This window comes from Sparus aurata, chromosome 15 (assembly GCF_900880675.1).
Source record: "Sparus aurata chromosome 15, fSpaAur1.1, whole genome shotgun sequence".
Lineage (NCBI taxonomy): Eukaryota > Metazoa > Chordata > Actinopteri > Spariformes > Sparidae > Sparus > Sparus aurata.
This window is the reverse complement of record NC_044201.1, coordinates 21,894,486-21,922,110: the sequence shown is the minus strand read 5'-3', so window position 1 is coordinate 21,922,110 and position 27,625 is coordinate 21,894,486. Positions and strand designations below refer to the sequence as shown.

The window sequence follows — 27,625 nt, the reverse complement described above, 5'->3', positions numbered from 1 at the left end:
CAATGGCTCCCAAATACATTTTGGCATCTCTTCATCAATGAGGGTAGTGAGCCGAGTCCACAGTTTCAAATGATTTTGTCCCTCTTGTCTTCCATACGGCCTCAAAAACACAGCCTCTGCTTCTTTATTTTCCTCCCCCCTGCATTATCTCCCCCCTTCCTTCTGCCATCTCCATCAGCCCCCGCTCTCTCCCTCCGCATCACGCTTGCCCACCAGTTCACGCTGCCTCACCCCCTCCGCTCCACCCCTCATCCCTCACGTCCTGCATGTCTCTTTCCTCTCTCTGTCTGAAATGAATGTAAAGTCAGAGATAGCCGCACAGCATTTCTTTGGCTGACTCCTGTTTAGCCTCTAATAAGATTTACTCGGAGGCTGATTTTTCAGCTTCTGGTCTTCCTTCCTGGAATGAAGTCTTCTCGCTGCCAACGGTGCAGGTGGTGGGTAGTAAATTATACACACGTCCCTTTGAGCTAGTCAGCTTCAGAAGTGGGGGGGGGGGGGGTTTTTTTACAACCTCCCATTCCCGAACTATTATCACCACCGACACTTTTTCTCACCGAACCAGCAGCACGGTTTTTCAAAAGACGAGAATCTGTGTATGTAAGCTGCCACACACGCACTCACACACATCACAGCGTGCAGCCACACACAAAAAAGGCACATATTCATACCACGATGCACAAACAAACAAGTCCTCTCTTACCATTCATCACACCCACTCTACCACCGACACCCTCCCCATCGCTGTCATCTCAACAGCTAAATAAAGTCGAAGCACAACAGTGTGTGCAAAGAGAAATGACGCCAGGAACATGTGGGACTGTAATGTATTACAACGGACGGAGGCCGAGGGCCTCATCAGCATCAATCTGATTGGACAGGACATCTCCTGTGGGCAACCTCTGTGTCTCTCTCTCTCTCTCTCTCTCTCTCTCTCTCTCTCTCTCTCTCTCCGTGTCTCAGTCTCAGTCGGTCTCTTTCGCTCTAACAGGTAGAGTAGTATTGATGGCCAATCCCCAGCGATGGTTGGGGGCTGTTTGGGGTCGTAGCAAAGCACTAACATCTGTCACCATGTTTCTCTACAGCTCGTTATAAATCTGTCACACCAGAGAAGACAGGAACATGAATAAGGGGTTGAGGGACCTGTGATAGGGAAAACATATGTTGTGTGTTCATGTGTATGTATAACAGGCCGCCGCGCTGAGTTATGCGCGGGCCGCGTGCAGGTGTTCCGATAGCTATGATTTTTTTGCTCTTTTAGCGGTTCGTCACACGTCAGACGCTGCTGTCGTATCGCAAACAAAATCAATAAAGAAGCCGGATTTCTTTCGAGCAACAATCACACGGAGAGGCCAGGATACATTCTGCCGCCACCTAGTTTGATGTCATTGTCTGACAGTGCTAAATGACACAGATGATATTCTCTGATGCCAAATTTAGGAATCCTGAGCGCACCATGGGAGGAACAAACAGTCCAAACATCAATCAAGATTTTTTCTATACTCGGCCCATTTAAAAACATATCTGCTCCTCAAATGTGTTTTTCCCGCATTTATCCTTCAGCGACAGACGGCCATCATACCACCCAGAAGCCATTAGTCAGCCTTATACCCAATGACCCCCCGAGAACATCCTCAATCAAACATCCCAGTGTGAAAAGTGATGAGAATACTTTGAAAATCAGCCCTCAGCTGTCTGCCAGTGAAGGCAGCGCGGCGAGCGCAATGAATGCATAAACGCACAAAGGCCCGAACGTAAATGCCACTCTCTCTAATTAGCGCAATACACTAATTCTGTTTACATCGCAGACCAAACATCACTTCTCCACTCCATGAAAACCCTGCAAAAAAAAAAATCTGCTGAAAGATTGCAGTGAGAAAAGCAGCACATTGCTCTCTCTCTCTCTCACACTTTATTTATTTATCTATTTGTGGGTGAAAACTTGTTTCTGCGCTTCACAACAAGGCTGGCCCTGTTTACTCAAATTAAAGATTGCTAAAACCCCGGCTCGCGGTGACATTTAGCGCGCCGCCAATGATTCCTTTGAATACAGATCAGACGTGGCATTTAAGTGAACTGACGCCTTTCTTGAAGTTAATCAGCAGTCCGAGCGTTCTGACTCAAAAAAATTCACTTTCAAAGGCTTCACGCTGGCCTTTCAAGGATAGTCTGAGAAACTGCAGAATGAGACGTCTATTACAGATGTGACACGGAGGTATCCCGCTGCAGGAGGGATACTGACCAGCTGTTCCTGTATAGCACAGAGGACAGAGCCCGGAGGCCAACTAAGCAGATCCAGTATTTAACAGCCTTGACCTCTCTCTGGCTCACCCCCTTTATGTATTCTGTTCTTTCTCTCTGCTCCCTCTGTGGCAGCCCTTTCTCAGCAGCTGCCAAACATTGCTGACTCTGGCTAAAAAGCTAGGAGGAATACGTATTCTTCGGTGTGTGTGTCAGCCCACAGTGGACACAGATCCCACAGGGCCTCCCCTGTGTCATCCACACTGTATAATGTGAATGGCATAGGTGCTGTATAGAGGGTCAAATACAGGTACAGAACTGCATCGTCAGTTACAGTAGAAGGAATGATCCGTGAGAAAGAAGAAGTAGCATTAGGAGAAAGAATTGAGCTGTGAGCAGGCAGAGAATGAGTCTAACAGTAAAGTACAGCCAGCGGGGAGCCAAGCTAACGCAGCACATGCAGTGCACACAACAACAAGGCACTTCTGCACAAATACAACATCAACACATTCGAGCCCTCAGATAAACCGTTAATCACACGTTCTGCGCTGCACTTTTGCGCAACAAATGCAGAGACGGTTCCGCGCGAGCCCAGCGGCCATGTGGGCATCTCTCACCGTATTATCAGAAGCTCGAACCCTGAAGCGTGGAACAAATTCAAAACTGTCAGCGCCGCAGGATGCATGATGGACATCTGACCCAAAATGCATTGGCAGATAAGAGTTTTGGAACTAGCTGGGCACTTATTGGTTAATGCAGTAATGGATATTATTTGTAACCACTTTGTGAGATTATTCTTGTGTTTATTTTTCTCGTAAAGTGCAGAAAGGGAGATTTCCATGTCTTATTTTTTATTATATGTCTAGGTTTTCTGGTCCTGAGTTTTAGTTCTGTGATTTCGTTTATGTTCCTCCCTTACTTTACAGTTTTCCTATAACAGCAGCTGAACTGATGAAGACATACTAGGCATTGTCTGCTCAGGCCTGTAAGAGTAGACCAATCAGAGTGGACTGGGCTGTAAGGGAGGGGGGTCTTAAAGAGACAGGCAGTGAAACAGAGGAAAGGTGAATAGAGGTGTTGCAGCAATGGACATAACATGAAAAATGAAGTGTTCTTTTAACATAAAAGCAACAATATGTAACATTGTGGAGAAAGATTTTTCTTTTTTGAAAATCAAATATCCTTCTCCAGAGCGTTACTTGTTGCTTTTAAGCACATAAACATTTTCTAGGAACGCCCTCCCAAAAAGAATGAACCTGGAAATGATCTTAATGTTAGTCCTTTAAATGTGAATACGTGGATTTATACATACATACTTTTAAATCCAGTCATAATCTGTATTATCACAAACAAGCTGAGCTTCCCAGGCACCCTATGGCAACTGCAGAAGAAGCACCTCAAGCTGGGTTTTACTGATTGATCATTTGTTCATGACGGGTGAAATGAGTTATAATCCGCCTTTCTATTTATTTGAATAAGAATAACATTTAATGCGTACCTGACCACTGGTGTGCAAACACAAGCGAGCCACTAAAGGCTAACACGGATGCGGAGCAGTGGGCCTCACATTGTGAGAGGATTAAACGGTGAAAGGTATACCTCTGCCGCAACATCACTTAGCTGATTAAGGTACCAGCAGGCCTTTATACAGCCCATTGAGGAGCTTATGACGGATTAAAATAACCGCTGGGTAATTAACAGGGGCCAGTAAAATGGCCTGATCATCCCCCTCTGTGTAGTGCTGGTAAAAGACATAAAAAAACAAACAAATCCATTACCAAGATTTATGCAGCATTATTAAATTCACCCGGACAATAATAGTGAAAGGGCAGCATTCCATCACATTTAGAGCAAGGGGAGTAATGAGTTGTCATAAGCAGAGAATCAGATGGAGGATATTACATTACCCATGCCAACACTTTCAAAGGATCCATTTTCTCAACCTTTTGTCAGTACAGATTGAGCAAAAGAAAAAAGAAAAGGAGAAAAAAGAAAGGGGGAAAATGCAATTGCACTGCAAGTTCTTCAAAGTCTATTGGCTTACAGGGACAGAAAGAGCAAAGACTCAAATCCTCCTTGACGTTACCTTGGCAGGGGTTAGATGAAAATGGAGGGTCACTAGCGGTGTGGTGTGTGAAGAGGACTCAGTGGGACAGAACACTCAACAAATTACTGCACATTAGAGGAGCAGGAAACGACTGCCTCTAACTGGCCAGATGGCTCTGTCTTACCTGCTTTGTTCTAAATGTAGGTTTTACCTGCAGGGGTTCGACAGAACTACAAAACGTGTCATAAAAAGGATTTCAACATCGCTGTTACAAAGGTGGAGGGCAAAAAATTTGATTAGCAGAAACTGTAAATATTGTATGTCAACCTATCCATGTTGATTATTTTCTATGTTTATCATAAGTTATTATGATTTTCCAGACGTTTGTCTAATTTTTAGCCATTATGGCTAATGTCAGTTAGTTCAGAATGAACTGTCTGAAACTATTGGATGGATTGGCATGAAATTTGGAGGAGACATTCATGGTGCCCAGAGGATGAACTTTGGCTTTTCATCCTCCACCAATAGGTTAACATCTTTGGTTTAGTGCAAAATATCTTGACAACTACAGGGTGGATTTTTCCGAAACTGGATAGTGATGGTCCCCTCATTGACTTTCCACTGGTTTATGACCAAAAACTACTTCCCAGCTTTCACAGTTCATCAAAAATGGACACAAACACAGACACAGAGGCAGGCAGGTTGACCAACAAAAGGTGAGTTTGAATAACAACAGCTGAAGTACAAAAATCCAAAATGCAATTTAAAAAAAGACCAGGCGACAAGAAAGCCAGAAAGCTAAACAGTAATAGAGAGGCGGAGGACAAAGCATAAAGCCATGGGGAACATATCTGGAACGGACCCAGGAATGCAGGAGACACAGGAAAACCAGACGAACCAACAATGGAACGACGGAAAAACACAGACTTAAAAACAAGGGCTAATGAACAAAAAGGGGCAGGAAAAAACAAAGACAGGAATTCAAAAATAAAACCTGACACAGGATAAACTTTCAACTTAAAGCATGAAAATCAACCGAACTGATACCCAGGACGATGACACCATCATGTCACAGTCATACTTTGTATTTAGTGCTAAAGTAGTACCAACTTTAGCACGCTAACACGCCAAACTAAGATTTGTGACTATGGTAAAACCTAAACCTGCAAACATCTTAATGTTAGCATTGTAACCGTATTTTGAGCACCTGCAGCTGGACTGGTAAACTGGCAGTGCGGCTGTCTGTCTCGCGGCGCGTTTGCGTATCTCTGATGGCAGGACAAATCCAAAATGTTGCACAAACTCTACACTGTACGGTTCCCAACCCTTTAAAATGGATTGTTCATGTCCTCTGAGCACACCTAACAGGCAAAACGTTTCTTAAAATATGCATAGGTTCGGATTTACATAATCACACAAGAAGGTGGAAGCTTTGCTGTGCCCCTTTCTGTCACTTCCTTCGAGTGAAATGCAGAACAGAAAGGGTCATGAAAGTTTTGTTTCCGCTGTATCCTTCTCTGGCCTGGAGGACAAACTTCTACTTTTGAATCAAGCTCTGAAGTGCAAGTCTCAAGATGGGTGAGAGACCACATTCCTCTTATTCTAACACTTGCCATTGTCAGATTCGGTTATACCATTCACCGGATATATCATACTCTTGAGAGATTGAGCTCCAAACTGAACACGATGTGGTCGTGCGCTGAACTTTCACATCCTTCTGAGGCATACTCCAGCTCTTCTGAGTGATGACACACTGACACTAGGTAAGTGAGGTCCTCCCCTCCCTGAGAACTGTGTATAATTATTGCCATTACCTTATCTCCGTCTCTATAAGGTACAGGAACGTAAGGCGGAATGTCGTCGATATATGGGACTGTTTCACCGATCACGTGTTTGCTTGTCTTTCTGTGACAGCGCAGCAAGCTGATGGCATGTAAAACCCCTCAAGTATGCAAAAAGACAAGACCGCCCTCTGAGTTTTCTCTCCCGGTGTTGAAATCGTTCTGCTCATTCTCTCCAGTTGCTCCAGCCTATAAATAGGGACGGCATCTGCCGGTAGTGTGGTCAGGCGGTATAATATCCAGCCAGCCTCGAGCTGTCATCTCTAAACGACTGAATAGTTGAGTGTATCTGTGCGCATGGTGTCCGTGTGACACCCTTGTTTATATACGTTGCACCAGTGCAAGGACAAAGGAAGCCAAATAAGGACAAACATGACGCTGCAACTACTCCTCTCTCACTGCGCTGGCAAATTTCCCTCATCGCCTCACTCCTATCTTCCCTCTTCTCCCGCTCCTCTTTTCGTCCACTCATGTTTATTCAGGTCTTGATCATAATTCTCTTCCCCACCCTTCACCATCACTGGTACTCATGGTTATTCTTATCCTCATTGCTCTTCTCACCTTCCCTCCTGTTTTTCTACATTCTCCACCTCTATCATCTCATCCTCATTGCCCTCACCGCCCTCCTCATTTCCTCCTCTCCTTCTCCTCTCTCTCCCCCCTCTCCTCCTTCTTTGCCTTGCGATGGAGAGGTCCTGACTGCCACTCACAGTGGGATGGCAGCAAACAAAAGAGCAAAGCAAAAGGTCGACTCATCCTGCTTGTCACTCATCACCCACCCATGCTCGCCTTGCATCTGGTGCAAGAATCCGGGGGGCCACCCATCGATTCCCTGTGTCATCAGCTGCACATTATCCCCTTCACTCCCTCCAGAAACTGAGTGGCCCCTAGATAACCATTGCTGCAAATATTTTATCATCAGGAGCGGAAACAGTAAACAGTAATCAGCCCAATCAAGGCTACCAAAAAGCACTCGAATCAGAGGAGAAAAGCTGAGAGTAATGTTTAAAACAGGCTCTGTAGGCAGCGGATTTTGAAAAAGTCCACTGGTCCATCAGTGCAGTCCTATGACACGTTTGGACAGTTTAAATACAGATGATCAATATCGCCGTTATTATTCCTCACAATTCGTCTTTCTTCTCAGAACATGGTGCATACATTACCCACAATGCAACTGAGCCACTGACTGACTGACTCACTGGAGGCAGTTTATCAGATTACAATCATCTTCCTCTGGAGCCACAGAAGGCTTTATACTACTGCTGTAATTTTTTTTTTTTTTTTCCTTTAACATTTATATTCACCTGTATGTATTTATTTGCTTATTCATCTTGTCTAAAATTTGCACTGCACTGACGCTTTTTACAAATGAAGTTCCTAACGGAAAAATAAAGTTCTTTGAATTGAATTGAATAATCCCCAAGACCAGTAAACACACCTCAATGTGGAAAATTGGTGCTATTACCCTTTAAGTCACAGAAGGGCTTTGTCTAATTATAAGTTAAACCTGCTTAAATGATCAAAATCGATGTAGCAGAACCACAGATGTCGCTTTGTTTATTCTACATGGTGCCAACATCGCACACAATGCAACTTCACCACTGTGTGACGTACCTGGAGGCAGTTTATCAGATTACAAGCATCGTCCTCTGGAGCCATAGAAGGCTTTATACTACTGTTTTGTGAGTGAAACTGGCGGAGTTACCCTTAAAGCAGTGCTCTAACACTATCTAGACGACTGTCAGAAGAAAACATCCTTCAAATACTTATGAGTTCTTAAGCAGGGGCCCATTAAAACACCCCATGTTCGACTACACTGAAGAACTAATCAGACTGCCGCATGAGTGCCAAACGTTTTGCTGGCATGTCTGTTTAATTACTAAATTTTTTTGTACCTCGAGCAGCGGCGACTGAATCATGAGCCAAGTCACACATGATGGTGTGGAATGCATTTTTTGTTTAATCTCATCTCTGCAGCAAAGAACAGGAACCGTCTACTCCGCCGGTCACGTGAGCCTCGTTGGGACTTAAGTTTACAAAAAGCGTCGCAAGATAGACCACTCGATATCCGAGAACACTGTCGCGGACCTAAACGAGAAGGCCTAATTATAGAAAAGACGGCAGGAAACGTTACCATCGCTCTGTGCCTGTCAGGGGCACTATGAATAGCAATGAGTCATCAAGGCCTTTGTACAACTGGGGACAGAAGTACAGTCTGGTAACATAGTGCAGGGGACATAAACAGCCTTTGAAGGTCCCTGGGAAACTATTAAAGTCTTAATGATTCATTTTAGCGGAAGAATTTTTAATCACTTTTGCAGTCAACACTGTATGGGACCATCTCTCAGTGACTGAGAGCGATAACCTTGACTAAAATAGTTTAATCGCTAATTTCCGGTCCATTTTGGTGGAGGTGTGTGTGTGTGTGTGTGTGTGTGTGTGTGTGTGTGTGTGTGTGTGTGTGTGTGTGTGTGCGTGCGCGCGTGCGCATCCTGGGCACTCATCGGCAGCCCAAATGAGGCGGACAAATACATTTAAAAAGGCAGAAGCTGAAGGTTGATCAATGTGCATGAGGAGCATCGCAGCGCTCATCCTTCAACGAGACATAAAAGCCAGAATTTATTTTTATTTTTTTTCTCTCCCTGCAATTTCTTTCAGTAGTGGAGTATTTGGTGTCGGGAATTACACTTGATCATCTTCAAAAATATCTCTCATTCCACGTGAGGTTTATCTTCAGCTGCCAGGCTCTAACTCAATGCTTCCACCTAGCTTTTTAACCACAGAAGACACCTTGCTTCGGCACATACACACACCTCTCTCTCTCTTACACACACACACACACACACACACACACACACAACACATCCAGAGACACATGGATCATCACCACCGACAACCCCTCGCCCCAGCCACACCACTCTGACTGATCAACATGTCAAATGACGATCAGCTCATGCCTCCTCTTCCCCCTTCTCAGCGGCCAGCGAGGTAAAGACCACCTTTCCTGACATAATCACATAAAAAAACCAGGGGCAATCTTACCTTCCTGCACTGCCTGGAAGGGGTTGTTGGGCTCGATGAGTTTCACAGAGTGGGTGATTTTCTCGCTCTGCAGAATGTCGTCGTTCAGACTCAGGTCTGAGATGGCAAGCTGGAAAATCTCGTCATCTCTCACTGCGTTTTCCTCAAATATGGCACCTGTTGAAGAAAAGCAGTGACAGGTTATATGAGCGGTGGAGGTGAATACCTTTTACTGTTACAGACTTGATCATTTTCGTTCTTATTTTATCGTCCAAAACCTGCTTAAGTGTGGCGTTATTCAACCGTAATGTGTGGAATTCGTCTCGTTTGTGCTTTATTCAGGCTGGAAGTTGTACAACATGTGCGTCCCAGCGCGCCCTGCCTGGATTTCAGCACCATGGACAGCGCCCCCATATGATTCGATGCGTAAAGTGGCCAAACTTAGGAAAATAAACGGCTGTCACGTCCACTACAAGATCGGTGGCACCCTTCCCTAATAAGCATTATAGGCCTGGTGTGGGAGGTATGCTGAAGCTTCACACTCTCCATCCCCTCCCTCCCTCCCTCCCCCTGTTTATCAAAATGGCATCAGCTGCTTTGGGTAGACGCGCATATATCACGGGGAAGGGTTTCAGGAAATGAGAAGTATAATTGGGGTACCCGAACGTAAAGCAGCGCATCAGCCAATATTATCTGGATGGAGTCCCACCTCTGTATTAAGCCAGTGACTGAGCACCTGCTGCTTGCCAGACTGTTGCAGTAAACTGAGAGCAGCGGCGGCGGCAGCAGCAGCAGCAGCGGCGGCGGCGGAGGAGCGCCGAGACCAAATTTGCTCACAGTGACAATGATATTTTTATCTGAGATTACAGCGTCAGTCATTTTAAGTGGCTACCGGACAGTGGACGCACAAACGGAGGCTATTGTTCAGTCTGTGGAGAGAGAGAGTGAGAGAGAGAGAGAGAGAGGGAGATAGAAGGAAGGGGGGTGATCATGTATGTAAGTGCAAAACTACAAAATGCAATGTGACGCGATGCTTCAGATCAGACTCCATCCAGATGAGTTTCAAGCCTTGAAGGAAAAGAAGAAGAAAGAAGAAGAAGAAGGATAAAAAAAAAAACCAACGCAGCTCTGGTTTGAAGTTTGAGAACAAAAGAGGCTCTATGCGTTTTGCATCTCTAAAACCAAACTCCACTGACATTCCCTCCGTCTCCGTATTGACATTGCAGTCACGTTCCGGTGAAAGTTGAGGCTCGTCGGGTGCAGACAAGAGGTAGCTTGGTCCTGAGAGAGAAAACCCCTCAGCCCTCGGCCGATTTGGCTTTTAATTTCACCAAAGCGTCAAGAGTAAGATGGGCCCTTTTTTTTCTGCTTATTGTAATGCGTGTGTTGGTTTTTTGTTTTTTTTTTGGGGGGGGGGGGGGGGTGGCAGAATGTGCAATTTGCAGGCCGACAGTGTTTTTTTTTTTCCTAGACGTGAAGCCCAACATGCATGCAGTGAAGAAAAAATGTCCGCACAAACACAAAATTAAAAAAGAAAATTGAAAAAAGAGATGAATATGGACATAAATAGCTGGAGGGGTAAAGGTCAGAGGCACGGCCGCGCAGGAAAAACGCCAACTTTTCATCTCGAGAGTCAAAGTGTTGCTTAAAGAGAGGATGCGAGCTGAATAGACTATTTATCCCGCCCTCTCTCCCCCCCACCAAAAAAAAAAAAAAAATCCTCTGATCAACGCAGTATGCTCCGGCTCAGCTTTATATCCCCGCACGCTTCTGCCTCTGCACCTGTCTATCCCCCCCCTCCCCAAAAAAACAGCGCGCTGACCCGATCGGACTGCTTACCGATATGTATGATTGAGTCCGCTTTGGCCGAATTGCATTGCAATATCCACAGGGAAAGGCAGATCACCAGCAACTCCATCTCGGGATTTCGGCGAGGCGGCTCATCCAAGCTCCGCTCGGCTGTCCTGTACTGTCCAAATGGAGCGCCCAAAGAGGGGGGAAAAAGAAGAAGAAGAAGAAGAAGGTGATGATGATCAAAAAAACCAAGCGCAAAAACCGAACCTCGGTCCTCCTCCTGGCACACCAGACCCGCATGAAACCCTGCAGAAATTATCACAGTTTTTTTTTCTCTCCCTCTCTCTCTCTCTCTCTCTCTCGCTCCCTCTCTCTCTCTTCCAACCTCTCTCTCTCTGTCTGTCTCTCCCTCTTTTGGAAACCAACAAAAAAAAAAAAACAAGTCGACCGCAGGAAGGTGGGCTCTAAACAACAAAATTAAAAATTAAAAAAAGAGAGAGAAGAGAGACGAGGAAGAACCGACGGGGACCAGAGGTAAGACTGAAGAGACAGGTAGCCCTGTGAGAGAGCCCGGTGTTACCTCTCCCACTCTCGCCTCTCTCCCTGCGCTCCGGCGTCTAAAGCATGGCAAGCAGCATAAAGAAAAAAAAAAAGAAAAAGATTGCGGAGGAGGGACACCCCTCTAACTACACACGGAGAGACGCTCACACACACACACACACAGACACACACTCCTTCAGTCCCGTCTCGATCACGTGACTGCAGAGACTTCACGATTCGGCTGCTGTCCCGACAAGCCGGGTAGAAATGATTTGGACTAGCCGGAGAGAGACGCTCGGAGAGGCGATATCCAAACACATGACTGGAGGTGAAGACAGACCAAGCAGAAATGAGAAAGAAAAAATTGAATCAATTTACAAAAAAACAAAACAAAAAACAAACTCTTTAAGCTCACGCGTAAAAACCAAACACGTAGATCGGAAGTGGACGGCGGTGTAAACAGTTTTACTTTACGGAGAAGTTGGCGTTTCGGGGGGGCGGGGGGGTTCAGAGGGTTGCAGAGAGGCGTTATTTATTTATTTTTTTTTTTCCAGCGCACTTTGAGAGGCGACGGAGCGCAGCTGATGTGGCGGAGAGGAAGGATTTACGCACCGCGCTCCTCGGCGAGGGCTGATGGATGAGGGGACAAACGTGACAGAGTCCACACCGCCTGACCGAAGCCGGATGGAGTTACAGCGGTGGAGCGAACACAAACGCCTCGCTCTTCTGTTATTTTCTCATCGCTGCTGCGTGACTTCATCGATCCATCGATTCGTGCTTGAGCCAAATTGACGCCCTCCTTGCTGCTTTTTTTGTTTGTTTTATCGCGGGATTAAGGACGGCTTTATTATTTCTATTTTTGTGGGTGTGTGAATCAGACCACAGCAGCTGCGAAGAAGAAGAAGGAAGATGAAGAAGAAGGAGGAGAAGAAGAAGAAGTCGTGCAGGAGACGGGAGTTTTTCTAGATGGGCATAATCTTACAATTAAAGGATATTTCTCGTGGCTGTAATCAAAACGGAAATATCTCTTAATTGTTTGGTTAAGTCTGTCAGAGGCGCGCAAACTTTCAGCACCAGGCGGCGGGCGGACAGCTCCTTCACCGAACTGCACGAGAGAGCGAGAGAGAGAGGGAAAAAAGAAAAAGAAAGAAGAGAGGCACCTGTAGAGCAAAGAGCCATGTCACCGTCGTCTGCCACACATCTCCGTGTTTGTTTGCTTCGTTTGTTTCTTTTTCTTTTTATAATTTAGACGACCATGATTGTGGAAATACCTTTTTTTTTAAATCATTATTTTATTTCTTAATAGAACACTGCACAGCCAGAACTGAATAAATCAAGCCTCACATGTTCTGTATCGTGGTGATCTGCTCTTCATCGCCATCCATGCCTCCAAAGTTGTTGTAAAAATCACACACTACCCCTACTGGCCACCTGTGGATACTGCAGACAGTCTTCAGCTTTCCACAACGACTTTATGAATTTATAATAGGCGTACAAAGATGCTGAATTGGAAGAAACTTACAATGCACTGCCTTTGAGAACAGACTGTGATTTTTGACTGTGACCATTTGAGCACAAGAACGGAACAGCAGATATTTATGTCTGCGTGTTTGCTAAATGCTGACCCACATATCAGAATACATATGGGGCAACAGCCTTGGCACGAAAAGAGAAAATACGCTGTTATTGATCCGAGTACAGTTCCCACAACACACAGTAGATCAACCCTAGACTCGTTCCAAAGGGGACTTAAACAAACGGATTAACCTTGAGATTCTGGTTTTTAAGCCGACAGTCATCCAAAACGCCATAAACAATTCATCGCGTCCCGGCGGGGGGAATAAATCTCTTAATTTCATTGATCTATGAAGCAATATGTTGCTGGGATTTCATCAGAAGTATCATAAATTATTCATTTTAACTGGCAATTCACACAGGTCTCATAAAGGCTTCATTCTGTGAGTTTGCTGCTGTTTATTATGACTGTACGTGATCCAAATATGACATTTTTCTCCCTTTTCGTCTGCCGTGAGAAGTAGTACATTTTGTGCAAAATCAAAAAGAATAACGGAAATGTTTTTCATCTGTCTCACACATAAAAGCTGCGATGATAAAGTCCGATAGCAAGAAGATGTTGAATGATTAAAGAAATAAAGAATAACATGTTAAGCTCCTCTCTCCCACAGAAAACACTGTTCCTGGAATGCCTCGTCAGTAGTCCGCATCTTTGTGACATCACAAATGCGTACTTTCTGTCTATTTTCATGGTAGAAAGTGACTGGAAGCTGAAAACATGGCAGAGCTGACCGGCGACACAGCGAGCAGTATTAGCTCGGTCGTGTGTGAGCCGACCAATCAGAGGACACTGGGTATTCGGGAGGAGGGGCCTTAAAGAGACAGGAGCATTTCAGACAGAGAGGGAATACAGAGCTCCTGCACTGGACAGTATGAGATTACAGTCAGACATTGCGTACGTGTTGTGCAAAGAATCTGCACCAGAATGACAAAAAAGAAATGTATTTCACCTGACTCACATATATATATATATATATATGCTGCAGAGAAGCAGCCAAAAAAAATTATATTTTTGCGTCCTGAAACGAAGAATATGCTAGATGAGGCGCTGAAGCCATAACTGTGCATCGCATCAAGTGACAGTTTTGTTTCTGGTTCACGGGTGAGATGTGATGTATCAAGCCGAGGCTCCGTTCACGAATGATATGTATGTATAAGTTACAACTCTTGCTGTGTTAGCTATTACCATATTTCACGCCTGCATGTCTCAAAATAATGTATGTCTTCTAATATTTATTCTCTGCATATAGAAAGGTTTTCATAAGACATCTGACTGAAAAGCGCTGTGTGTTTGGTGCCATGAGTAGGTGATTTCCATGCATTAGTAAGTAGATCTGATATGATAGAGGGAATACCTTTCCATAGAGAGCAAGCTATCCAATAGATAATCGGCCATTTTGGACTTCATGATTGTGCTCTGGTTTTGGTCCAAAATACTTTTTTTTTTTTTTTTTTAAATGTGAAGCATCTGTCAGGGTTTTTTGTTCCTTCAACTGCAGCTATGCTTCACCTCGTGCATCTCCACGGGTGTCAACATAAGTCAGTCTCAAAAAAGTGCTGCAAACCGTCAACCGAGACATCAGCGGGGTAGGTGACGGCCGCTCTCAGCGATGAAGGTGGAATTTCATCGTCACACAAACCTCAGTCATTAATGTTTATGGCCACGAGCAATGAAGTGAAAAGGAAAGGCAGGAGCTTTTTTTTTCCTCCTCCTTTTTGGAACAAGGCCAAAAAGTGAATACAGATGAGGAGGAGACGTCACATGCGGAAGTTTAAAAAAAAAAAAGCTTTGCTTTTAGTCGTGAATGGATAAGTACACAGTGACCTTTTTACTAATGGACTATTCTTTGATAAACTCATTTTATCCTTCATTCCAAACAATGCGCTTTTCTAACCAAAAAGCCTTCGGGCACAAGACACGGCATGATTAATTGTTTCTATAGAATAGCGTTTATGCCTTCTGGGTCCTCAGTTCCCTCTGATGAGTCCCATCTCTCTGCTTAATCTTAAATTATGTTTCTTATGCATGGCTTGGGGCTGTGCGCGCCGCTGCCTGTGAAATGGTCGCAGTTTACAGTGTAATACAGATGCCTGGATGCTGTGTAGCTGATCTCTATCTTACTGATTAGTAGTACCAGTAATGCCATTGTGTATTCACTGAATGAATCAGCTTTTGACTGAGGAGAAAGCTTTTTCAACACAGACACTCTTACACAGTAGTTTGTAATTACTATCTGTGTCTCTCACATGGAGCTGTGATTTCATAACTTATGATGTGCCATAGAATAAGTGTGAGTTTAATCCCTTCATTAGCCTCTAGCCTCACATATCTGTATCTGTGGACGGCAGTGGACAAAAGCCAGCAGCATGCAGTTAAATGCACTGTAAGTCAACATAATTAGACCAGTTACCGCAGCCGTTGCGTGGCATACATAATGTAGCATTATGTGTCACCATTACAAGTGAGGAGAGCAGCACCCACTGCTCCACAACCGGAGAAAGGACCCCAGCATATTAATAAAGCAGTTGGCTTGCCACACTCCTAATAGGATTCCACGAGATGACACTTTAATATCATGAGTTAAATAAAGTCTGTCACCACCCACTTGGCCCCTGTCCATCCCAACGTGGCACAGGATGCAGCTATATGAAGACCATACACCAATTTGGAGGAGGGTTAGATCTCGAGACAAGTTGGAAATCCATTCATGTCAAGCAGAAATGTGCAGGGAATGGCAATAAGCGTCTGCAGCGCTAGAGGTGAATAAGCAAGACTCCTTCCTCCAAATACACAGCCCGAGGTAACATTATAGATTAATCATGTTATGGGAGAATAAGCGCAACCGCAGTCACAGACTCTGAATTTCAATGACTGAATTGTTGACTACCCACATCATTAGATATTTCAACATTACACCGTGCTGGACCTTGGTAAAATATGTACCAAGTAATAAATAAATAAATGATTTTATATATACATATCTGTGTGGAAAAATATACCAGCGGGCAGGAACTGTGAAGAAATAGGAAATGTACGTCTGTCAACCAGCCAATAACTTTGAAAGGCTACCAGAGGAGAGGTTTGTGAGTTTTTCAAGCAGGGACAAAACTCTGGACTCCAACTTATTCACGCCATGCAAAACAAAAAAGTATTGCTCAAGGTATAAATCTTGCTCATGGATTGCAGGCTTGTTATGATATGATTTCAGACAATATGATTTACAAAGAAGTTCCATCAAAATAACCAAAACCTAAGAAAAATCACACAGTTGTGTATTTTTGTGGCGCCCATATTTCTTTTCAGGAATACTGTGTTGTCAGTGTCACCCTCAATAATAACATCCTTCACCAAAGGTCCATGTTGAGCTATATTTGGACTAGAACAGACGTCCATCTTGGTCTAAAAAGGACAGAAAAGGACAGACTAAACATAGCCCAAATTCCCACAACTATGTTGGGCTAAATGATAACCACGATGGATGTTACTGAGTCAGAGACATTAAAGAGGAGACAGAACATTCTGTATAGAAGAGTCCATAATGGCATAAATGGTGGTAATCAGACAAACATCTTGCTCATTCCCACCAAAAGCCTATCGTCTGCTTTATAACAGCCAAAAAAATGAAACATCAGCCCAACATGTTAATGCATTGACGCAAGCCTAAAGTTGAAATTCACTCGGTTTCAACCAATCTGGTGTGGGTAGGTGCAGACAGATCTCGAATAAGCATGGAAGAGGAGGAGGATATATCGATAATGCACAAGATGACCAAGGAAGGTGAGATTATCCGAACGCAAGACATCAAACTCACTCTGGATCGAACCGCAAAGGACGCTTCAGTCGTGACACAATGCATGAGCATCCAATTCGCCACCATAAGGTTTCAGCAGTTAACATTACTGCAAACGAGAGATAGGTTCAAATTTCAACATGTCATAGGCTATATATTGACATTTCAAACCATAGATGTGTCAAAGGTGTTGTTACAGCCAACAAGGCTGGCAAACAACTGACCACAGTTGGGACAACACCACTGGATATTTTAAAAGGCAGCTAGGGGTATGTCTAGCTGCTTTTGTTGCGTTGAAAGCGGGTGTTTTTTTTATAGAGACCTGCAGACATTTCCAGCTGTTTCTGTGGCAACCAAAATTAGTATTTTAAGCCAAACCATGATGTTTTCCTAACCTTAACCAAGTGTCTAAACTTAACCAGACTATAGGCACAGCACTGTGACAAGAGGAAAACTTTAAGATTTGAACCTAAAAGAAACATACATTTGCAACAGAAAGACACAAAGTTTTAGCCGTGGTTCTGCAGAAATCTACTTTGCCAGCATTTATTCTGGCGATCAGGTTGGCGCATGCGTCATGTAAGAATAACCTGTCGAGAAAAAAAGTTTTAAACCTAAATATTGGGGCAATATTTTTTTTGCACTTTTTTATCAGTTTCGACTGAAGATTCTTTACAGTTTTTATGTCCACAGAGGAAGTTAAAGCTCTCTCACCATTCATCTAGATCGGGGTCCAGTCTTGTTAGGCTGAAATGACTGCCTGGGGCCTTTGCCAAGATGTCAACTGACCACTGAATGGCGAAAATTGCCTAAATGGACTTTGATTTAGTCCAAACATTAGCATCTTTGGACGCTGGGTGCTGGCTGGGTTTATATACTTGTTCTCTGTGGGGATGGAATAGAGCGGGACAACTGTGAAAAAATTGTTTTGATAACATATACAGTAAATATCCTTCATTACTGGCTGGTTATACGATCACTTGTGGTCTGAGAAATGCAAAAAAATGCTTGTTCTGGCTGGATGTATTGAATGAGGCCGACTGGAGCAAGCTGTTCATGAAAGTCACAAGAAAAAAAAAACGCTGCAGCTTCCACAGTTTCCCCTTTGTGTCTGATCTTCATTTCCGACTGGGAGTGCATTGTGGTTGTTCCTATTATAAATAAAAGAAGAGCACATACACCAAATGTGGTCAGTGTTTTCTGTCTTTGTGGCGCACAATTCAGAGTTAACGCTGATCTGTTTGGACACCAGTAAGTTCACCTACCTGTCTGAAGAAAGGCTTCACCACAAAACCAAAGACAATCAGCACTTCCAATAGTTCGAGAGCTCTCGATCGCTTGAATTATGGTATTAATGTGGAAAATCTGCCCATGAATTCATAATGAAAGACAAACTTGTTGTTTAAGCAGCCTCATTATTAGCCTAATAGCGACTGTTCAGCCATTTGTTTTGGGTGCCCTTAGCGGTTGCTATTGAACCCAATGCCTGTGTCAGCTACATTTCACTCCAGCTGTGCCTGCAAGACAGTCATTAGCGGATGAGGTTGTTTAAAGGGGAGCCACTTAGCAGGAACACACTAGAAATCTACCTGTAAAGAGTCACGCTTTGCAAGTGAGCACAACAACAAAATCCTTGTGAGTGTTGAGTTTTTTTAAGAGCAGGTCAATCTGAGTCATTATTAAATTCAAAATGAAAGGAAGACTCTCAAAGGTAGGCGCAGAACACACAAAGTGGTGGGACACAGAGAGACTTTGTTTGAAATGTTCAAAAGCTCTGCTGCTTCCTGGCAACCAGCCATTATTCCAATTATCTACATCCACAAAACATCTCAGAATGATGTTTATTGCGGATGCTTTAGAAAGCTCTAAATTTCCGACCATTATGCAAAAGAGAGAATGTTTATGGATTTCGATAACAAAATGCCGACACAAAAAAACAGGGACTCAAGACACACAGAGGCAGGAAGGTAAAAAAACAAAAAGGCAAGCCATCCAAAGTCCAAAATCCACAATGCAAGCCACAAAAGGTAGGCAAACAAAAGCTGGCAACAAAAAAGCAACAAGGAGAAAATATAAAGAAGGACAAAGCTTTAAGCAACGGGGGGAAAAAAAAGGAATACACAGGGACTAGACACAGGAACACAGGAGACACACGATGAAAAAAGAAAAACAAAAGACAGGCTGACAACAAGCAAGGAAAAGAGACAGTCTTGAATGCACAAGGGCTAATGATCTAATGAAACACGGTGTGCACCAAAAAGAGGGCGGTAATGTGAGAGCACGCTTATAAAGATTAATGAACTTTTCACTCTAACAGAATTGGAATGGGCAAAATAAATATTAAAATATCCCAAACATGTAAAATATTAATAAAACCCCGAGCCAGAAAAGGTCCTTGGTTATATTCCTGACTGGAGCTTCTCTGTGAGGACTTTGCATGTTCTCTCCCGCATCTGTGTGGGTTCTCTCTGGGGTTCTCTCAACCACAGTCAGAAGACGGGTTATTTTAATTGGTTGCTTTAAATTGCTAAGTGTGAACGGTTGTTTGTCTCTATATGTCAGCCCCTTGTGACGAACCGCTGACCTCTCCAGGGTGTACCACTCAACCTGCTCCAGCCCCCATACCCAGATAAATGAACGTCTTAACGGCTCAGTCTTTGATTACCACACCGGCCATCTAGGTATCGACATGTTTTTATTGGGTCATGTCCGAGGTCATGTCCAGATTCGTTCGCAAACATACAGGGGGGCAAACAAAGACATCATTAGGGTTGAGATTTCATCATTGTTGAGGTTATCACTCTGAAATATTTATTTTATGTCAGTGCCAGTGAGTGAACGTGGTGGAGTGGCGCACTGCAGGGACCAGCAAGAACCATCAGCTAATGAAAATTGAAGACAGGAGCTGTAAAGATGCATTTTCCTTTCTTTTTTTAATTCCCAGGGAAGAGCGAGAAAGAGCACTGTGGCAACTAATCAATCGGTAGGGACAATCATTGAGTCCACAGGCGACATGTTGACATATGGGTGAAAGAAATACATATCGACTTTATATCTTTAGTGCACAATGAAAGGCTCCTCCTGTTGTGTTATGTTGCATCTACAACAGTGCGACGGATGATGTTGCACAGACTTGTAAAAAGACAATAAATGTGTAATAATTGTGACACAGATATTAAAGGACAGTAGGAGGGAGGGATGCCATAAGGATGGCACAGCTCCCAGCAAGACATTTCTTTTATTTTTTTTTATTTGCTCACCGTGAAGTTAAGGTTGGGTTTCAAAGCTCTCGAAAGTTGGCTCCAATCTACTGAACTAACAAAGTGTCTGTCTACCTCTATCATTTCCCCTCTCCCCCTCTTCACTCTCCCTCATGCTGTCCCACTCTCACTCCTTCCCTTTCTTGTCCTCACACTGCCACCTTCACAGACGTGCTTGAAAGATCTTCCCTCCTCTCTCACACTGAGCGTAAGAGGTAGAGATGACAAGAGTCTTAGTATTCAGCTCAGCTCCTGGTCTTCTTTTAACTCGATGGGGTTCCTCCCATCCCTTTGGCCCCAACTACACTTTTAAGAAGTCAAAGCTTCGGGCCTAATGGCAAAATCTAACACAATAAGCGTTACTGATATGAAACCAAATTGGATTTCCTTTTAGTGACTTCAAATGTATGACTCCTTCTCGGCTACTTGTGAAGCTCATCCTGATAGTTAGCAGAGTTCCCATGTAGAAACGTCCACCTGCAGCTGGTTTACCACTCGCGGTTAAGATTTTTCTAAATCTGTCACTTCCACACTGAAAATACACAGGAATATGTCTCATTTCCTTTTTTTTTTTTTTTTTAAAGCAGATATCACTTTTGCTGGCTTCCATTTGGGTAATTATCCTTCAAATGTGGGGTAAGTGACAGAGTATATTGGAGGCATCTGATTAATTAGAATGGGATCTAATAGGCCTAGCCAGGCTCTATTGGATTAATTAATTGGCAGATGATATAGTCTACTGTTGCGGGCCTATTACGTTAACTGTCACAGTGCATTTGACGACAAGGTGCCAAGTGATCCATTCAGTGGCACAAACATGATTGGAGTAGGATATTATCCCGCTGAGGGAGGCCTTCGATCATTTTAAATACACGCTGCTAAGACTTAACAGTAATGACAAAGTCATGAATAGTCAGATAAACGTACATTACTTGGTGCAGCTGTCACTCAGAATGAAGGGGGTTCCCCAGAGGAGATAGGTCCTTCTTTCATTTGCATACAATTATCTTCTGTCTTCTCTGAACATGTGCATCAGGGAATTAGACCGGGTGCTGGCAGGTAAGGAGACATTTTGGCCTTGATAGATTGAAAATGGTATTCTAGCAATTAAGTGCTGCAAGCCGGAGAACTTGAGACATTGACCCAAAAAGGAAGAGTCAAAATTGAGACCCAAACAATTCCTGCAAATTGAATGACAAAATGCGTTGTATGAACAACACAAAGTGTTTTCTGATCTGCTGCCTCACTGACTGGGCTTGGTTAATGTTAAGGAATGATGGTACTCATGATTTAAAGAAACTTCACTACTGACTGAGAGCAGCCTCTCCCACATTTTAGTGACCCATCCATCCACTCTGTCCCCCTCCCTCTGTGGACTGTAGCACTGCATTCATTTTATACTGTTTCCTCTTTTGGTCCAACAGACAGCCAATCCAAATACACCCCTTGCTCCAACCACTTAGCCCTACCCCTCTACACCTCTCTGGGGTTGGGTGTCCTGATTCTTGGGCCAGGGTAGGGCAAAGTGTTAGGGCCACAGTACACTGAGGCTTTTCAGAAGCACACTTCCAACAGACCAGTCCAGAGAGCTGCAGCCAACATAGTGTTTTCTTTCTCCACTTTCTCCTCTCCATCCAGTACAATCTATTGGCTCCCAGGTGGAGTCAATTGACTGCACTGTCATTCTGAGGACTCTGTTGTTGCTCATCTCGCCCCAGACTCTTTTTTTTTTTTCAGATCCTGCAGTCATGCCATGAACTCCTCACTCCAGGACAGCAGGGTCACTACCAATCTTCTGCTCCAGGTTGAAAACCCTTCTTCAGATGGCATCTAGACACCCCAAGCTAGCACTTATGTCTTATTCTTAAACAAAAATATAACAACAACCATATGCGCTCTGAACACACTATCCATCTACTGAAGGTCACTTAGGAAAGCTCCTCCAGACAAAGACAAAGACATTGTACAACTGCTTTCAAAGGGTGACTTCTACTCGGTGGCATACCCCTGAGTGCTTCATAATGCTGACACAGTAAGAATGTTGTGTGTTGTTTCCAGCAGAGGCACAAATTTAAACAAAATTGCCTGAATGCTAAACATGCAATATATGTTATGTAGATGTTAACAAATATTTGTGTCATTAATGGCCATGAAATACATTTTACAAACTGTCAGTCTCTCATCTCATCTTGTTATGGAAAGCTTGATAAAGGGATAACGTTAATAGAGCAGATTCAAACACTGTGTGTAACCACAGTGCGTTTTTGGCCTGCCCAAGGCTTTTTGTGGGAGGATAATATTTTATATCGTCTCCATGTCTTCTTTAGCTGCGGGCAACTTGCCTCTTGCTGACAGATGATAACAGCATTTATTCACAATGACAGTGACAGGAAATAGTGTGTGTGTGCGTGTATATGTGTGTTCTGTGTTTGTGTGTGTGTCTGTGGTTCTAGAAAATGTGTGTTTGTGCAGACCTGTGCATTTTTCATTTACACTTTTGCCTCAGGGAATATTTTAATCTAAAAGGTTTTCTGTGTCGCCGATTACATTTTTTTAAAGCGGGGTTTAACTGGAGTGCCGTGACAATTGTTTGACCGCCATTCTGAATAAATGCTTTGGCGAGATCTGAGCATTCAGTTTAAGCCACGCGGTAGCACATAATCAATAGCATAAATGGGTTTTCAATTTGTTTTAAAGGGGCCAAATTAGCCTCAGCGTAACCCTAAGGCTCCAGGAGAGAGCTGATTAGAAATATGTTTATTCTTGTATTGAAATGCACTTGTGGCACTGTAATCATTAGTCTATATATCAAAACCAACTTGAAATGTAGTTAAAGAAACATCCTGATCAACGCAGTAAGAATTTGTGTGCAAAACATTTCAGCCAACAGTGTGTGGATGTTGCTAAGCAGCAAGAGAAATGAACCAAAAGGTCTACCTGTTCCGAAACCTTGCCATTGTATAAGAGCCTCCACCTGCACTTCTGTTTAGGATGGTAATAGATTTTATGTGTGTGTGTGTGTGTGTGTGTGTGTGTGTGTGTGTGTGTGTGTGTGTGTGTGTGTGTGTGTGCGTGCATGCGTGCATGTGTCTGTGTGTGAAATAGAGAGAGAGGATGAGAGCTGAGTTGCAGCACCTCTAACCAGCGCTGTACTGAGCCACTGCCATGCTTCAGTGCTTCAACACATCTGAGAATATTCGCTAGAAGAGATGGACCTCAGCTGTTTCCTATTTTGCTTGTTTGTGTTTGCGACACCAGTCTGAACCCTGGCAGTTTCATTTAACGGACACACACACACACACATACATACACACAGACACTCTCTTCAGACAGTAATCGTCTCCCAGTGACTAAATCAGAGCTACAACCTGCAGAGGCCGATAATACAAACAGGAGAATCGTTGGCAGAATCTTAAGCTTACAGACATACACACCTTGTTCTGTCTAATTGGTACACTGAGGGATAAAGGTGGTCTGATGACAGCTGCATGTAGATGAGCTGCTTATTACTGTTGCAAGTGGAAACCTTCTGACTCCAATTTCAGTAATTTTTCATGTTGCATTTGAATGATAATAACCAACAGCTCCTCAGTGGGGGAGAATATTAAACAATGAAAACTGAACAGCACATTAAATGAATAAAAGTCTTTCATATCCCATTAAATAGACTCAGTAATGAATGTCAAGCCATAACCTCAAAGCTGTTTTTCTTCCATCATGAAAAATTCACATTTGCATTCAAGGTTTCAACAAACGTTTAAATCAAACATACCTGGACTTTTTACATAAGCCGTGCAAATATGAGGACTGTCGGCGGGGGAATTGTTTAATCTTTAGTTTATTATCTATTTATACTGTATCCCCCACGGTTACTTATGGGGGATGCTGTGGTAGAATCAGACAACAAGGTAGTACAGACAGGCCAAAATGTACTATATGTCCCTGACGTTACAGGGACATTTAGTCCACAGAGCAGAAGTGAGTGGCATGTCCGCAACCTTGAAAGGAAGTCAGACACCTTTTCAGCGGTAGGGTTGTCTCTCGTCACTAATCCTGCTTGTGATTTTCACAGACAGGATCTCAAGGTGCAGCTTGGGAGTGTCCTGTTTGGGGAACTCGGAATTGCCTCTCTGCTCTTTGCAGATGATGTGGTTTTGTTCATGTCATCAGTCCATGACCTTCAGCTTGCACTAGTCATGTTTGTAGCCGTGTGAAGAGGTCTAGGTGAGAGTGTGTGCTCCCAATTCTAAATTTTCTGCCCTTAAACCATGGATTGCTCGCTTCAAGTATGGAGTTTAGAGTGGAATTTCTACCCTAGGGGAAAGAATATATTTGGGTCTTGTTCAAAAGTGGGGGTATAATAAAGAGCAAGATCAAAAGACAAATTGGTGCAGGGTCAGTAATAATACCAATGTTACCTTGTTCTGGACCATTGTAGTGAAGGCAAAGCTCTCAGTGTAACAGTCCATTTATGCTCCAGTCATAAGTTTAGGGTGACCAAAAACCTGAGATTGAGATACAGATAGAAATAGAAACCCTGACAGATAAATGTCCAGTGGTAGCTCATAATAGAGCCTCTGCTCATTCACATAATAGGATCCTGCAGAAGTGGTTTGAGTCTGCCTTATGCTGAGCCTGTTGCCACCCCAACCGAGCCCTTGCTAAGCTGCAAAAAACAGATATAGGTGTGAATTGCAGAGGCTGTATATGATTTAGTTATGTCCATTGAAACATGAAACACCTTTGTGTTCTGCCTGACTATGTGTACTGCAAAGACTGATAAAATGTCACCTGTTATCCAGTGCTTCCTTTCCAGATGCCTATTCAGTATGGAAGGCATTTCACTGAAAGTGAATCAAGGCTTTATTTATCCCCAAGGGGTGATTTTTCTGAGACAGGCATGATGAAAATAAGAACATGCAGAAAGGACATATGACTGTGTGCAGGTCTTGATGAGCACCTATATATTGGCGTCGTAAAAGCAGTTTGTCATCAATGACAGTGCCCAAGTATTTTCTGCATGTGTCCTCCCCATTCCATCCACGGTGAAGTCTTGTTCTTGATATCAAGCTCCAAGCAAAACCTGTCAAACCTTTCACAAATTGACTGAGAACAAGCCTTTGATCTGGACGCAGGCTTCAGAGAGTGGGCAAAGGAGAACAATATCATCCATAAGCTTAATTAGAACAAGTTTAGGATGGTTGCTTCTTCGGTCATCTGTGTACAGGATGAACAGCAAGGACAAAGCCTTTGGTGGAGTCAGTGAATATGTACCAACGGTAGGATAGCCTTTCATTTGACCAGCGCCTTCTGTGTGAGGAAGGTAAGGAAGTCCATGATCCAGAAAATTAGCTGGTGGAAGCAGTTAAGAGTCTGGCCAGGATGTGGGGTTGTTGACGGCAGACTAGAGGTTCACAAACAGGAGCTGAGCTGATGTATTTGGCCATCTACTTGTTTATGGACAGTGTCCGGTAAGAAGATTCCCCTCTCTTGGCACATTACCCATACTAGACAGGATCCATCTGTGTGGCTGTAGAGTTGGTGATGTGGTTTTTAATGATCCTCTCAAAGGCTGACATAACGAGGGAGGTGAGGGCTATAGGTCTGAGGTCACTCAGGGCCTTTAGGTCACTCTTGTTGATTGTGGATTAGTTTCATAGCTGTGGGACTGTGCCTGTAGCAAGAGAGTGCTGGGTTAGCAGCTGAGTCCTCCTGGCTGCTCAGCACAGTGTTTCAGTGCATGACTGCATATGTTGACTGGACCAGGGACTTTTCTTGACCTGTGTTCTATGCAGGCAGTTTGTTGGTGTTGATAATGATGGGGTTGCCAGGGGTGAATGTGAAAGTCAGAAAAGGTAATGTATGCTGTACTGTAGAAGAAAACTTGCATCAAAGCTCACTCACTGTCTGTTCTCAAAGCAAAAGCAGATCAAGTCCAGTAAAGTCGAAGTCTGCCAACACCTTCAAATATGCAGTTAAAGCCTAAGGCACAAAAACGTTACTTGGCTGTTCTAAATCTACAAAAAAATAATATTTTGTGAAAATTATATTTAAGAAAGTGTATGAATAATCTTGCCGAGCTATGAAAATGCCTGAAGTCAACTCGCACCCTGAATTGATTTCTCAAGCAGCTGGTGTGCATAAGAGCACTGAATGATTTACGGCGAGATCGATGCCTGATTGTGGTTTGCTGTCTGATATCTGAAGACAAAGAAAAATGCCAGCAAAGAAAATGGACCAACTCCTTGTAGTCACTTCCCAGTTGCGAGAGGAGTTGTTATGTCTGAGACCAAAAAAAGCAAGTTTGAAGAGGTCCAAAAGAACAGATAACTAACAAGACTGCTGTGGTGCTGTTTGTTGTGGATGTAGGTGTGGCATGGGGTGGTTTGTGTGTGTTTGTGAGTGTGTGTATGTGTTTGTGTGTGTGATTGTGTGCGTGGGTGGGAGTCTTTGCTCTCCAGTTGTGCTCTTTATCATGATTTGTTGTGCTTCATTTGTCTTCTTAGTTGAAAATCCCCCCTGACATCAAAAGCAAATGAGCTGACTTTTCAAAGGACATCATGCTCCATGTTCAGACAACTAACAGTCGCTCCACTGACCTACTGTGAGGTAGCTGAGACAAAGCAGCTAAAGCAATTAGCATGTCCACTACCTTCTGACATTCTGCATATTTAAACTTGTGAAGAGTTATTCTTTAGCAAAATCACTAAGAAAAAAAAATCTATGTTCAATATCGCTGACTCTGATTCAGCTATAAATGACAAAATCTCACATTTCATTTAGGATTTAAATTTGTGTGAGATGACATCAGTTTCAAGCAATCTAGAAACATTCTAATATCGTAATTTCAGTGCAATATACATCCATGAAGTGCACTTTTACATTTTAATCCACTGTGCAATGATCTCTATTCTTTGACCCACTGTACCTTCTGAGTGACTGAACTGCTGCTACTAGCTGGGGGAGCTAAAACTACCACAACAGCTGCTACGACAGCTATCCAGGGACTGAACCAGGGACCTTTCGACCACTGGATGAGCAACTTTACCTCCTGAGCTGCTACTACTGCCACTGCTAGCTGGGGGAATCAAACCAGCAACCCTCTGATTACTCGTCTGTTGCTGCTACTTCTAGCCGGGAAATCAAAACCAGTGGCTGTCCAATTACTCCCACTACTGTTACTCCTAGCCAGGGGAGCCAGTAATCAAACCAGCCCCCTTCCAATTACTACTGCTAACAGGGGATTGAACCAGCGACCTTTTAATTACTTGACTACCCTCTCTACCCTCTGAGCTACTGAGCTGCTACTACCCCTGCTACCACTAGCGAACCAGCAACCTTCCGATTACTGCCAATACTGAGCTGCTACTTCCGCTTCAACTGCTTCGCTAAGCATTGGCGCCACTTTCTGGAATGAGTGACATTTAATGCATTGCTTTACACACCTTTGATCTGTACAATGAGTGCAACAGTAGAATTAATATTATTTTCTCCATGACTAAAAAGGCATCTGGT

At 43.6% G+C, this 27,625-nt stretch overlaps 1 protein-coding gene across 2 annotated transcripts in view; it reads right to left on the bottom strand.

The window, feature by feature from the left end:
- grid1a (glutamate receptor, ionotropic, delta 1a) overlaps positions 1-11,928 on the bottom strand; it is a 244,506-nt gene extending 232,578 nt beyond the window's left edge. The window contains exons 1-2 of one of the 2 annotated variants that reach the window (XM_030442462.1): positions 10,990-11,928; positions 9,172-9,327 (exon numbers count right to left, since the gene is read on the bottom strand). In XM_030442462.1, coding sequence (XP_030298322.1) covers positions 9,172-9,327; positions 10,990-11,068 — 235 coding nt within the window. In that variant the 5' untranslated portion in view covers positions 11,069-11,928. The remainder of the gene's footprint in view (positions 1-9,171; positions 9,328-10,989) is intronic. The other variant, XM_030442463.1, reaches the window with a different exon arrangement.
- Between the last annotated feature and the right edge of the window lie 15,697 nt (positions 11,929-27,625).